General features: G+C 39.8%; 2 protein-coding genes across 8 annotated transcripts; both read right to left on the reverse strand.

Moving 5' to 3' along the window:
* Positions 1–757: 757 nt before the first annotated feature.
* On the reverse strand, positions 758–9,324 carry il12rb2l (interleukin 12 receptor, beta 2a, like). 6 transcript variants are annotated; one of them, XM_030380132.1, is made up of 16 exons: positions 9,185–9,282; positions 8,635–8,682; positions 8,279–8,379; positions 7,697–7,853; positions 7,162–7,310; positions 6,713–6,855; positions 5,611–5,752; positions 3,901–3,977; positions 3,512–3,746; positions 2,949–3,149; positions 2,632–2,736; positions 2,411–2,545; positions 1,992–2,144; positions 1,638–1,710; positions 1,439–1,517; positions 758–1,120 (listed from the first exon to the last, which is right to left on the reverse strand). In XM_030380132.1, the coding sequence occupies exons 3-16, from the start codon at positions 8,358–8,360 to the stop codon at positions 857–859; spliced, it is 1,995 nt and encodes a 664-aa protein (XP_030235992.1). In that variant the 5' UTR covers positions 8,361–8,379; positions 8,635–8,682; positions 9,185–9,282; the 3' UTR covers positions 758–856. The 6 variants fall into 6 exon arrangements, with proteins under 6 accessions (XP_030235992.1, XP_030236001.1, XP_030235974.1 ...); XM_030380141.1 differs by lacking the exon at positions 9,185–9,282 and adding an exon at positions 8,890–8,977; XM_030380114.1 differs by lacking the exon at positions 8,635–8,682 and having other exon boundaries at positions 9,185–9,324.
* Positions 9,325–9,665: 341 nt separating this feature from the next.
* Positions 9,666–12,907, reverse strand: rln3a (relaxin 3a). 2 transcript variants are annotated; one of them, XM_030380265.1, is made up of 2 exons: positions 10,730–12,907; positions 9,666–10,221 (listed from the first exon to the last, which is right to left on the reverse strand). In XM_030380265.1, the coding sequence occupies exons 1-2, from the start codon at positions 10,887–10,889 to the stop codon at positions 9,980–9,982; spliced, it is 402 nt and encodes a 133-aa protein (XP_030236125.1). In that variant the 5' UTR covers positions 10,890–12,907; the 3' UTR covers positions 9,666–9,979. The 2 variants fall into 2 exon arrangements, with proteins under 2 accessions (XP_030236125.1, XP_030236119.1); XM_030380259.1 differs by having other exon boundaries at positions 9,666–10,224; positions 10,730–12,370.
* Positions 12,908–13,043: the final 136 nt, after the last annotated feature.

A 13,043-nucleotide genomic window follows, 5' to 3' on the forward strand; every position in this document is an offset into this window, starting at 1 on the left:
CCCAACTTACATCAATCTACGACTTCCTAGTGGTACATTTAGTTTAGGAGAAGGGACTAATACTTTACGTACAATATCAGCTTTTCAGTTGCTCGTTAACCACGGGGCCGCTGCTCTGGCTCGTGCTGCTGCTGCCCGGATCCTAGCAATTGCTTGAAAAAACGCACAGGAGGAAATGATTCTTGCTCGGCTTCCGTTTAGAGACAGTGTTTGGATTGTAGATAGGTGTATTAAATATATACGTATGAACAATAAATCTGAACTAAAACTCATAGTCAACTTAGATTACCATTGCCCATAGTACCTTTTTACCTACATAGTCACGGGTTATAGGTCTAATATTCGCATAGATTACTGTAATGTGCATTATTAACATCATTCATATTTTTTTGCATCCCTATTGTTAAGATTTGAGCACCATTATTGAGTGAGGAACTAAGTAGATATAAATATACTTGTTGTACCGTCTTTGGTTTTGCAATATTACTCCATTGCTTCATCACGTTACAAGGTAGGCATGTAGGCCTACACTGTTTTTTGTATACACCACTGTTAATTTATTTCAAAATTAATACTGTTGCATTTGGCCAGGCTGAAACTTATATCAAGAAGGCCTACTTAAATACCATTGATGCACGTTTAACACACTACCGTTTTCTAAAGTGCATTTTGGCAACATATTTGGATACATTTTTAAGAGCTTGTTTGTCAAGGGAGAAATGTATTGTAGGCTACACTTTAGACATTCACACACGTGGAAAAATAAAACAATTTAATCCAGAAATATTTAACAGTGAGTAAAAAGTCAAAAAATACATTGTGCCGTTATTGACAACACCAAACCATCGCATTACCATCAAAGACACATAATTTCCATAGCAGTTGGAAGGAAGTGCTTCTCATAATCGTCTCTGTCCTCGTCCGAGTCTGTCATTTTGCTGTAGCAGTCCTCTCTAGAAGCAGTGTTCCCTTCGCCTGCCAATTCCCCCTGGTCCATCAGACCCCCAATGGCCCCCTGTGATCCTCGGTGTCCAATCTTTCCTCCGGCCAACTTGTATTTAATGATCTCCAGGTGCGACAGCACAGGGTCAGGCTCTTCCACAGGGATGCAAAAGTTGATCTACAAAATAAAGTTGAATTCTGTTGACGGACCATTCATCATCACACTATTGTTAAGTGCAGCACATTAGATAGCTATAATCGTAGCCCTGGATTAGATCCCCCCTACTTTCAGACATTCTAACTGCTATTTGCCATCTGATATCAATGAGTCACTGTAAGTAAAATCATCTCCTGAATCATTTAACAATAAAACGGCAATTGCATGAGCAATTATAGTGATAACAATCCAAATCCCTGTAATTATATTGGCTGCAAAGAAGGCTGAAAGACATTTTATCCAAAGAAAAAAAGTCTATCCAAAAAGTGGTTAACTCACCTGGTTGTTCATCTTTTGAAAAACATGGCTGTTGCTTGGGTCAGGCACTTTCTTAAAACCAATGCATTCCTTAATTACCCTAAACAGAGACATGTATATATATATGGGTGGGTAATATAACACACAATCCTCACTAATTTAAACAAATATTATACAAAACTGTATAATTTCTGATCATTGACAAGGATAAGTGCCTCACCAGGAATATTTCCATATCAAGAGGAAAGGTATGAATGAAAAAAATATAACCAGGAAAAACAGAGGGTTGAAATCTGTGCGGAGAATGAAACAAATTATGAAACAAATAAAGAATACATTAGATATGACCCGATTGTACATTCAGATTGATAAATGATATTTTTTGTAAACCAAGATGAATCCCTTAGTTAAGGACAAAAAACTGAACATACAGTAACTAGAAAAGTATTATTTTATTTAAAGCAAGGGCATAATGCATCAAAACACACATTGTCAGAAAAATGTTTTAGGCACCACTTTTTAACTTGTAATAACTTTATCGTCCATCAAGACGTGTCAGTAACCGGTACCGTACCAAAGCCCTCTGTTTTGAATGTTGCTGTGGACTTTGGTCCTGGCCCAGCCTCAGTGATGGCCCTGATCCAAACCTCATAGTTTTGGCTAGGCTCGAGGTCATCCAACCGAAAGCTCCTGTCTTTATCACCTTGATGCTCACTCAAATTATGCACTGAGAGGGGGAGGGAGAGAGAGAGGGAGAGAGAAAATCACTTTAATCAAGCAGCCAACGTAGAATAACTGCTATCCTATGTATTCTGCGTTCCGATTTCTTATCTCTCTCATCAATTCGGTCTGTGGATTACTATGGCGGGAAATTCTTCATACATTGCAATAGCCAATCATTTTGTTGATATGATTCATTATTATTATTGTCATATAATTTAGTGATGACTGCAGTAATGTAATAACACAGCAGAGTTGAAAAAAATGTTGTACCTCCTTGGCTGTCCAATCCTATTTGATAGCATACAATCACCCCTCTTCTCTGAGGAAGGAGAATTGGCGTCCAAATCACCTTCACACTGTTGGCCTTGACTTTAACCACTTCAAAGGAGGGCACTTTGGGAGGGACTGAGAATAGATGAGGAGGTGGTGAGGTTCTTTAGTGCTTAAAAGGGGTAAATTAAAACATTAGAAAGTACTACATGAATTCTTACTTCCTTGATGAACATATCCAACTGCAGATGAAATGTGATCACTGGCTCCGTAGGGAGATACCAAGAACAATGCCACTTGGTAGGCGGTGTAATTCTCAAACTGGCCTGTAGATGGAGACAAACGCAAAGCGGGAAGGTCACACGATTTCAAATCTAATATAAATATAAAGTTCACCTAAGATTACTAAATATAACCAAATTCAAGTATTAACTGTTCTGTCCCTTGGTGAACTAGCTGGAGTAACATGGATTCTGTCTGGGATTTTCCTTAACTCAAAATAAAAAACGAAAATAAAAAAATAAAAGGTTATGCAGACCTGTCAGGGTGGCATTAATCTGGGTCCTGTCCAGTCTGATCCAATCGAAGCCTTGGGCAGGAGTTTTCAGGAGTCCAGCCTGCTTATACTGCACCACATATTTCGATTGGTTGTTTATGAATCCAGTAGGGGGATTCCAAGACACTAAAAGTCTTTCAGCGCTCATACTTAGCTGAAGAGCTTCCCCTCTGTTATATTGTGCTTGAGAAAGAGTGCAAAAGTGAATGTCAATCAATGTCAAAGTTATTTTTATTTTTAAATTAAAACATTTTTTTTAATTAATTCAATTAGTTGTTTGCATTGTTTTCAAAGGACAGACATGCCAGTGTTATTAACTTAGATTACAAAATGACTAATTTAGACAACACAAGTATATGTATAGGGCTGCTGGTAATACAGATATTATAATATACTAGATTCAACTAACATCCAAAAAACACATATTCAGCTTGAAATCAGTGGCAATGACCATATGATTAAATTGTGACCAATAGTGTGTCTGTACAGGTCTATCAGAATCACAATGTACCCAGCAGTCGTTTATGTTGATGAAAACGTGTTACCTGTCAGAGGTATACGAAGACAAGCAGGTGTTGTGGCCCCATATGCAGTGTAGGCTGATACATTCACAGCTGTCACATCTTTGGCCATAGGGTGGCACAGCTTCTTGTCACAGGTCAACTGGTCGCTTGCCTTGTCAACCATGGACACGTTCACCAGGGTAACCATGCCGTTCAAATGAGACAACGTTACCAAATAACCGAGGATTTCACTTCCAGCATTCCACCCTGGAGGCGTCTGTGTGGAGGAAAGTAAATTACTATAGGTAAGTTTGAAGGATACTTTGCGCTTGCAGAGCTCGAACAATTCTGAGGTCAGCCACAGGCGACAAATATATCGGGGTTTAACCCCTGCCCGAGGCAGATGTTTTAGGTGAAACTGGTTTGCATACCTTCCACATGAGCGCGCACTCAGCGCTTTGAGGTGATAATTGGCAATCACTCCATACGTCCAGCATACCAACAGGAGCTGGAACAAAAACACATGAGTACAGAACGAGAGGGATACAAGTGAGAACACAATCCAAACCAAACCATTATTTGTAGTAAAATCATGTAGTTAAAGGAAGACTGAAGGATTCTTTTCACCTGGATTTTCTGATCATTTTAGATTTAAGGGACTATATGGACAACATATTTTAACCGTCAATGTATATCCTATAAAAAGGTGTGGGTTTTCACCATTGACATGCTCAAAGAGCTATGAGTTGTTGCAGGAAGAGAACAGTGGAAATTTGGACTACAGAATGCTTGTTAATTAAAATATTGGGGTGAAGGAGTAATGCCAATAGAGAAATTACCTGCAGCAACAACGAGATTTCAAAGGAAGACTATACTAGAGCGAGACTTGGATGAACAAAATAACAACGGACAGGTATCAAGGGAATGGTATAGAAACATATTTCATTACTCTGTAGGGATCCTTTTCATAATGTTTGATTATAATCTGAGCATTGGCAGAATTTAGCACTTTTAGAGGATGTACACCGAGAGTTGTTAGTAGTTGCAAACATATCAAGGGTCATTCTAGATTGAATATAGCATACACTACCCCCTGATGTGGTTTTGACAATGGTTGCCTTAACTGACCTCGCCAGGGGTCCATTTTCAACTCGTGTAGGGGCAATAAATAACTTTACATGCAAGAATTAGGCGTGACCTCAAATAAGACATTGCATAGTCTAACATGATTTATCAGGCCAGACCCACTGTCGAATGATAATCGAAAAATTGATCATATTATTCATGCTGCTCAATGTGGTTTAAATGCTTTCAGGGTTTCCTACAACTGTCTGTAGGCCATGTGCAGCGCCTATGCTTAATGACCAATCGCCCCTACAAACAAATTGACATCGGCAACGTATGCATCCATTCATGTCAGGATCTTCATTTTTCAGAAAATAAAAGGCTACTATTGGACTAATATACAAAAATATTAGCTTACATAATATACCATTAATAATGTAATTAATTAGTTCATTAATATAAAACATCATACAACAAGCTGCATTGATAAAGAAAACAGCAGAAATATTTGACTGATTGCAAATTTAATACACATGTTAATGTACGTTCATGCTGCACCACTCCATTAAGCAGGAGATTGAATATGAACTAGCGAGTACTGACGCAGGAAATCATTCCTCCAGCGTGAGACTGTTGGCATTTGCCTCTTTTTGCATCAGCTTTAATGGTTTTCTAAATGAAGTAGTCAATCCCCCACCCCAACGAAAAACATTTTATGACTTATAGGCTGCTACTTCTACTTCTGCCAAGCAATGAGGTGGTATAACTCATTTAGCACCCCCATCCTTCCAACGAAGTGTTCCACTGTTACACACACACAATTAACGATTAGACTTTTAAAGACGACTTCACTAAATGTCTTTCTAGCAAAGATTCAATTAATTTTTTCATGACTACAAACATAAAAAATAAAATTGTTCATACATTTAGGTCCAATGGTTTCATGAAATATAAATAGGTCACTGTCTAGTCAATGATTTTCTAACTTGCTGAAAATTTGAAAAACATGCTGAGACTTATTACCAACTAAAAGTACAAGATCAAGAGTGACGTTGCAAAGTATGTTGTAGACTGACCTGCTCCTGGGCTCTTCACCTTATACACTTTGCTCCAGTCACTCAGTGAGCTCCCAAGACACGAACAGCGTACTTGGAACTCATACCATGAATATGGAAGGACTTTTTCTAAGCAGTAGACGCCCTGGAATCCCTCCTCTACCTGAATAACAATGAGAAATATGTACCTTAAGTGATCTAATGATCTCTAGTCAAAAAGCGTGGTTAAAGAGCAGGGCAGATTAGGAAATGGTTTGTAACGGCTAATTACACTATAACCTGCTGGTTAAATAGGGGCCCTTTAAAAAGGGCATTGCAGAGTCGTTTTTGTATTCACTCTGTTTATTTGGAAGGAATAGTACTTATTTCGTCATAGTCTTGCCAACCCCGCAAAAAGGCCTCAAAAGTGGTTATCACTTCAACGTGCAAATTCTTTACAGAATCACATGGTCTGTACAGTCAGACTTGAGAGGAAGCGAAACTACTAGACTGTTGAAAGACGAGACAGAGAGCGAAAGCACGAGCAGGAGAGCTAAATCACAATGTACATTACATTAAATGAACTAAAACAAAGCTAATTACAATAATACTAAAGGAAAAGACCTCTGCTTTAAATGTCTACCCAAGGTAACCAAATGATCCAGTAAAAAATACCAATAAAGTTTTGACATTCGATTAACTTTGCAGAAGAAGAGTGTTAGGAATACAAACACAACATAGAAGCATTCAGGAAGCTCTTTTACAGCAGGAAGTAAGAGAGAATATATATACATATATATATATATATAGTGGTTCTCACAGAAACCGGGTTTGCAACAATTATTGTAAGCTACACCAGTTGATTGTAGGGGTCACTTTGATTAAAAGCCTGTGCTAAATGAAAAAAAGAGTGTTAAACCAGAAGGCTATAATGCATTAATTGAAGCCTATCTGAATAAAAAAAAGCAGTGGATGAAAACCTCTACTGAAAGACTAAAAGTTTTTTCTTTCAACAGCCTGTTGTTAATATAAATTAAGCATGAAAAAAACAATAAATAAGATATCTCTATCCACTTATCAAGGGTTAGGGTGAGGTAGGGTTAGATACAAACAGCACTATGGCTGCATTACAAGTCCCACTGACCTCTGCCCAGCTTACACCTGGGAGCACTCGGTGGCGGACCTTGCATTCGCCCTCAGAGAGACCCTGCTTTGAACACTTTGACTCCCAGTATATCTCCAGAGGCGCCAGGGTGTGCTGAGTGATGTTGGGGGTAGCTGATTTCACTGCAAACATAGCCACACAAAAAAAAGACACACACACAAACACTTAAAAACTTGATTGGAATTATAAATGACTGTGAACACCGCCTAACAGCACAAAATGAGAAGACCACAAAATAAACATCCTGTAAGACAGAGCACACAAGTTGCTGTTGCACAAAAGATATTTTAAAATAAGACAAACAGCCACGTGTGTATAAGGTTAGTCATTAAAGTCACTCAATTCAAATGTGTCATGAAATATTCACAGAAAGGACATTTCAGACCCAGCTGCACTCAGTGAGACAGAGGCTCCCAGGAATTACTCACTGATCTTGGCTGTGTTGAAGGTGGACCTTGGAGAGAAGGCAGAACCGTGCTGGTTCTTGGCCTCAACCCACACAGTCAGCTCACTGTGGCTGGACCACAGCGTCGGTGGAATACACGCATTTGTACTATTCCCATTGAACTTTTGCACACTGTTACACAGAGGAGAGGAGAGGAAAGGAGAGTAGAAGAAAAAAGGAGGAAAGGAGAGGAGTACAGAAGTGAAAAGGGGATGATGAAAGGAGAGTGGAGGGGAGAGGAGAGGATAGACAAGGGAGAGGAAATATGAAAAGGAGGTGATGAGAGTAGAGGATGGGGGAAGAGAACAAAGAGGAGAGCAGGGAGAGGAGAGGAGACGATTAAAGAAGAGAGGAGAGGACAATGAGGAGGTTAAGAGATAGAAGAGGAAGCGAAGAGAGGCGGCCAGAATGAAAACGTCAACAACTCAGTACTCCATCACACTTCAATAGCAGTAACAACATCATAATCATTATAATGGACTTGCTTTGAGCTTTGTTGTTCAGCAAGGTTGCCATACCTGTTGTCAGCAGACTCCAAGTGTAAGGTGTAGATGGAGGGGGTCTTGGAGGGAGGCCCTGGGTCCCATACGCACTGGATGGGTGACCGCACCATCACGCCGCTATCCTCCTCATAGGGAATACAGCACTCGAGACGAGTTGGGGGAGGCGGACCCCCTGGTCATTAACACAAGAACGTTGGGAGGAGGGAACCGAAAGATCATTCCCATGTCCATGAATCAACTTTCTCAATATTGTATCGCTGTGGGCTACGATGGATGTTTATTTAAAAAAAACGTATGACATACAAATGTATGCTGTTCAAGTTTGCATTTCCTGTATTATACTGCTATATTGAGGTTATAAGACTCATCTAGTAATACATGTAATTTCTTGCTCATGAGGACTCATAAGACTCATTCCTCATCCATCGTAACTGATCCCTTGTGCATGCAAACAGTTCAGGTAAACTTAACTTAACTTTGTGTACCTGCGTCCATTTTACAATACTTTTTTTTTTTCCAAAAGTCTTTAAGGTATCCATAAATAAAGTAGGTCAGCTAATGAGTAGCAAGAGGAGGAAGACTTCCAAATAGTTTTACCTTGCTGGGCTAGATAGCCCTTCGTGTTTGGCACGATGACCAAAAAGATGGAGAGAAGCCATCCGTTGTCAAGTCTGGCCATGGACACAAGGTCTTGTGTACTATATTCACACACACACACACACACACACACACACACACACACACACACACACACACACACACACACACACACACACACACACACACACACACACACACACACACACACACACACACACACACACGTATTAGTTGTAGGCCTAGTAGTAATATTATTATTTTCTCAAAGCATAGTCGGTAAGCGGTAACAGGTGGACGGATGCTGAATAAATAACCAACAAAAGTTATCAAAACTATGAAGATAATTCCTTTACCGCAAAATCCAGAGAAGATGTTGCCACGATTTACTCCCGCGAAAATGTCTGAAGGTGCGAAAGATGTTTTAAGTAGATATGCCAACGCCCCAAAGGCGCAGGGAAATTGATTGTATTATCGAAATTCGCCTTCCCGGCGTTCTAACTGTAATAGCGTCACGTAAACCGCACGAATTTACCCCAGGATGGTATTCATTTGTACAGAAAACAAAGAATGAAATTTCATAGGCTAGGAAAGATAAAGAAAAAACGTACTATTAACAAAATGCACTTTTGAGTCCGCCCTGCCAGGAAATTCCCGTGACACATTTCCTCGCAAGCAACCGATTACATGCCGGCAATTCATCAAAGTTGGCCAACGTACGAATACAATATCGTTACTTACACTAGAGACACAGAAACTTTTTCCATGAGGAAACTCCAGACAGGTGACACGGGGAGAACCCCTGAACAGATTTGAATCTGCTCTCACATTTATATATTCATATTTTACTTCCGCCTTCCTTCTTGAAAACGTATTGATTACCACTAACACAGCACGTGTACTTACTTTTTTTTACTCAGTGTAGATATTTACAGCAGTGGTCATGAGGACCTCATGACCTCATGACCACCCCCCGTCCCCCGTTATATATCCGCATGCTGCCATCGAGACGTTTACATACATCCCTATATATAGGCACAGAGGAAGAATGAGAAAGGGGGCGGGGCGAAAGTGAGTGAGAGAGAGAGAGAGAGAGAGAGAGAGAGAGAGAGAGAGAGAGAGAGAGAGAGAGAGAGAGAGAGAGAGAGGAGAGAGAGAGAGAGAGAGAGAGAGAGAGAGAGAGAGAGAGAGAGAGAGAGAGAGAGAGAGAGAGAGAGAGAGAGAGAGAGAGAGAGAGAGAGAGAGAGAGAGAGAGAGAGAGAGAGAGAGAGAGAGAGAGAGAGAGAGAGAGAGAGAGAGAGAGAGAGAGAGAGAACCAGGGAAACATTCAGCAAAAAAGTTGTATTTGTCTGATTGGAAAAATAGCACACATACATCAGAATGGGTTATTTCATTTAATATAAATAAACTTCAACACAGACCAGATCCTAACAACAACTAATTGGTCATTTGTTTCAACTTCAGACATAGAACGAGTAACTAAATACCAATTAAAAAATACAAGACATGTGGCCAATATAGGAAATTAATAAACAAAGTGTGTGCGTGTGTGTGTGTGTGTGTGTGTGTGTGGGGGGGGGGGTGTGTGTGTGTGTGTGTGTGTGTGTGTGTGTGTTTGTGTGTGTGTGTGTGCGTGTGTGTGTGCACGAGCGTATCTCAATTCTATCCGTTTTTGTTCCTCCCAGGTTGTATGGTGTTCCATCAGCAGAGAGAGCTGATTTCGCTCTTGCTGCAGCCCCACTTGCAGCAGGCGTTGGACAGCCCCACCACCACACCGCGGCCTTTGCGGTCGTCCCTGCGCAGGGCCTGCAGGATTTCCTCTGAGATGACGGATCGGACCGTCCGCTTGAACCCACTTTCCCCAATTTCTTCAAGCTGGAGGCTGCTGTCTACACCGCTGGGCTGGTCAGATATCGGTTCGTCCTGGGAGCCCCACGCATCTACTTCTGGGGGGGGGAGCAGAAATAAAAGGTCTGATTATCGGTCTGATTGTCTACAGTATAGATAAATAAATATACATACATGATATTATTATGTATGTACATGATACAAAATATGATAAATGATATTAGTAGACGATAAATGGCTTTGAAAAAGAGGTGTTCAGATTGCTTCCCTTTCATTTAGTTTTTGATCAACTGTATTTTCTCCAAACTACAAAATAACTAAGACCACTAATGATTTATAATTTTGTGTATAACAAGGACAATTCCTTGGACACATTGACTAATGCCTTTAGAAGAATAGATAATACCATAAATACAAAAAAACATGTAATGCAAATATAAATAAATGTCACATATGTAAAACATGGAAATAAATGGCCCATCAGGCACTAAACAATACAACATAACCTGGGTACAACATTTTTTGTTTTCTACAAATGTAACGAACATGAGAAATAAATAGACCGGAGTGTCCACAGTGATACAACAAAGCAGTAAGGCTCACCTTTGCTACCCAGGGATCGCTTCCAGCGGGAACCCCCACAGGTGAATATGACTGCTCGGATGAACTCCCGCCCGCAGAGCTTCACGCCGTATGACGGTCCCTCCATGCCATGGATCCCCGCCACCAGCAGACACACCACCAACACTACGGCTTTCCACATACTGACCCTCTCGCACACAGTCACACCCACACCCACAGCAAGCCAACAGCTAGTGCAAGTTCAATTGTCAAAAGGAGATAACTGAATTTCAATCAACACTTTATCCTCTGTATCTATCTCTGTCTATTTATTTATTTTTATTCTTAGAAAAAACACTTGACTCGCTCTGTGTGGTTTGGTTGGGCAGTGACTTTTCAGGGTGACCCTGGCCTCGTTTATAAAGGGGGTTTCACAGCACATGATGACGAAGAGGGCCCGACTACGCATGCAGACGCTTGTCTGAGGGACTAAGAGATTGGGGCGAGAGATAGAGTGAGAGACCTTTAGGAAAACAAAAGCAGGAATAATTAAGAAATACTGTGGATGTACGAACCTCTGGGATTAGACAGAATTTCAGAACAGAATTGTGAGAACAATGTTTACACAAACTTCAAATATGAAACCTTCCGCACGTGTATGTAAATACTGTCTACAGTATTATCATAAAACATTTAAATAAATACTAATTTTGCAGTGAATATTATCTGTACGTGACATTGTCCTCATATTAATCCTCAATGGAAACCCGCACGAAAAGTAGGATTTGCTTTAATATTGTTCCATACATTTACAGTTTGATCAGTTTATCAGTTTGATTATAGTACAACTGGCTTCCTTAACAATATAGTTCATCATCACACAGTTCCCTGCAAGGCCAACTGTAAATGAGCCTTCCAGATCTCTTGAAACACATATTTCAGGAATTCATGATTCTGCTGACAAAATATTGAATTGCTGTTATGGCCATACAATATAATTATTAACAGCAATAAACCTTATTTACCAAGCAGCCATCTTGGCTCTTAATCCTAACTTGGTGGTGGAACTGTTCAGCATTCAACTCCATTGCCCAGCTACTGTTTATAAACGATGTCCAGGTGATAGAGGCCAATTGCTCATACCTTTATACTGTAATATCCCTGAGTCTGTTCTGACCTCCTTCCCATCATATCTACCTATATGTAGACCTATTCATTTCATTGCCACTCTGCAAACAAACTCACTCTCTTGGGTTTGGACTATAGGGTTAAGGATCGGAACTGGGCCTGTGGCATTTCCAAAGTCAGATAACAAAGAAGTCATAGTCAGACAGAAGCTGGATTATCTGGATCATGGAGGTCAAAGACCCCTCGTTTTGGAAATTACAATGGGGATAATGAATTCGTAATTATTCTGTTCATAGGAAGAAAACAACGTGACATTTCTGGAGGTTGCTTGCTGGCCTAACATATCAACACATAATATGATACGTTATAAATAAATAATTAAGGCGTACACAGCAAAAGGACCATATTGTTTTTGTAAATGGGTTGCAAAATGTTGCATCAGCTATGGTGTTGATGGACCATTTCTGTATGAGAAACAGGTTATATAGAATTTTTTAAATACAAGTGCTTCAAAACTGCTTTACGAAAAATATTGTAAAATAATAAAATAAGCTGATAAAATCCAACAAGATAAATTCCTTTGTTTGAATAAATATAGAATTGTATAATACATGGTTTGATGAAAGCTTTTCTAAAACTATGTTAATAATAGAACCTAACTCTGAAAGACATATTTACTAATACAGGAGGAGAACAACTTATTTTCTCCTTTGGTTTTGAAGAACCACAAAGGATACAAATATAGGGATTTCAGAATTCTTGTTTCAAAGTTATTTAAAAAATCATATATTATTATAGCCCAGGTCTGCTAGGGAGCCCTACATTATCACAAGCACGGGTACAGTTACAATAGAGTGGTTGTCGTTGTGTTATTTGTTATTGTTAATTCCTATGATCCCAAAAAGCCTAATGTACCATTGAGTGCTATGGCTTTAATAATGCAGAAGGGATTAATAACATAGAACCTACAACCGAGTACTGGTCCTGAATAATGATTGTCAGGTCCTGGTTATTATTGATGAATACAACACAACACTGAGACGCATTGTAGGAATTCACGTAATGCAGAATTCTGACACGCCCAACAAAGACTCAATGCATTTCCCTTTCATAGATTCTGCCATAGCTATAACGTTTAATATACGGTTTTCGACACCGTTTAGAAATGCATTGTATCGATACGAGCTGTCGTTTCTCTTTAACAGAAATTCGGAGCGCTTGGCCAATC

The sequence above is a fragment of the Gadus morhua genome, chromosome 2, assembly GCF_902167405.1.
Source record: "Gadus morhua chromosome 2, gadMor3.0, whole genome shotgun sequence".
NCBI classification, from domain to species: Eukaryota; Metazoa; Chordata; class Actinopteri; order Gadiformes; family Gadidae; genus Gadus; species Gadus morhua.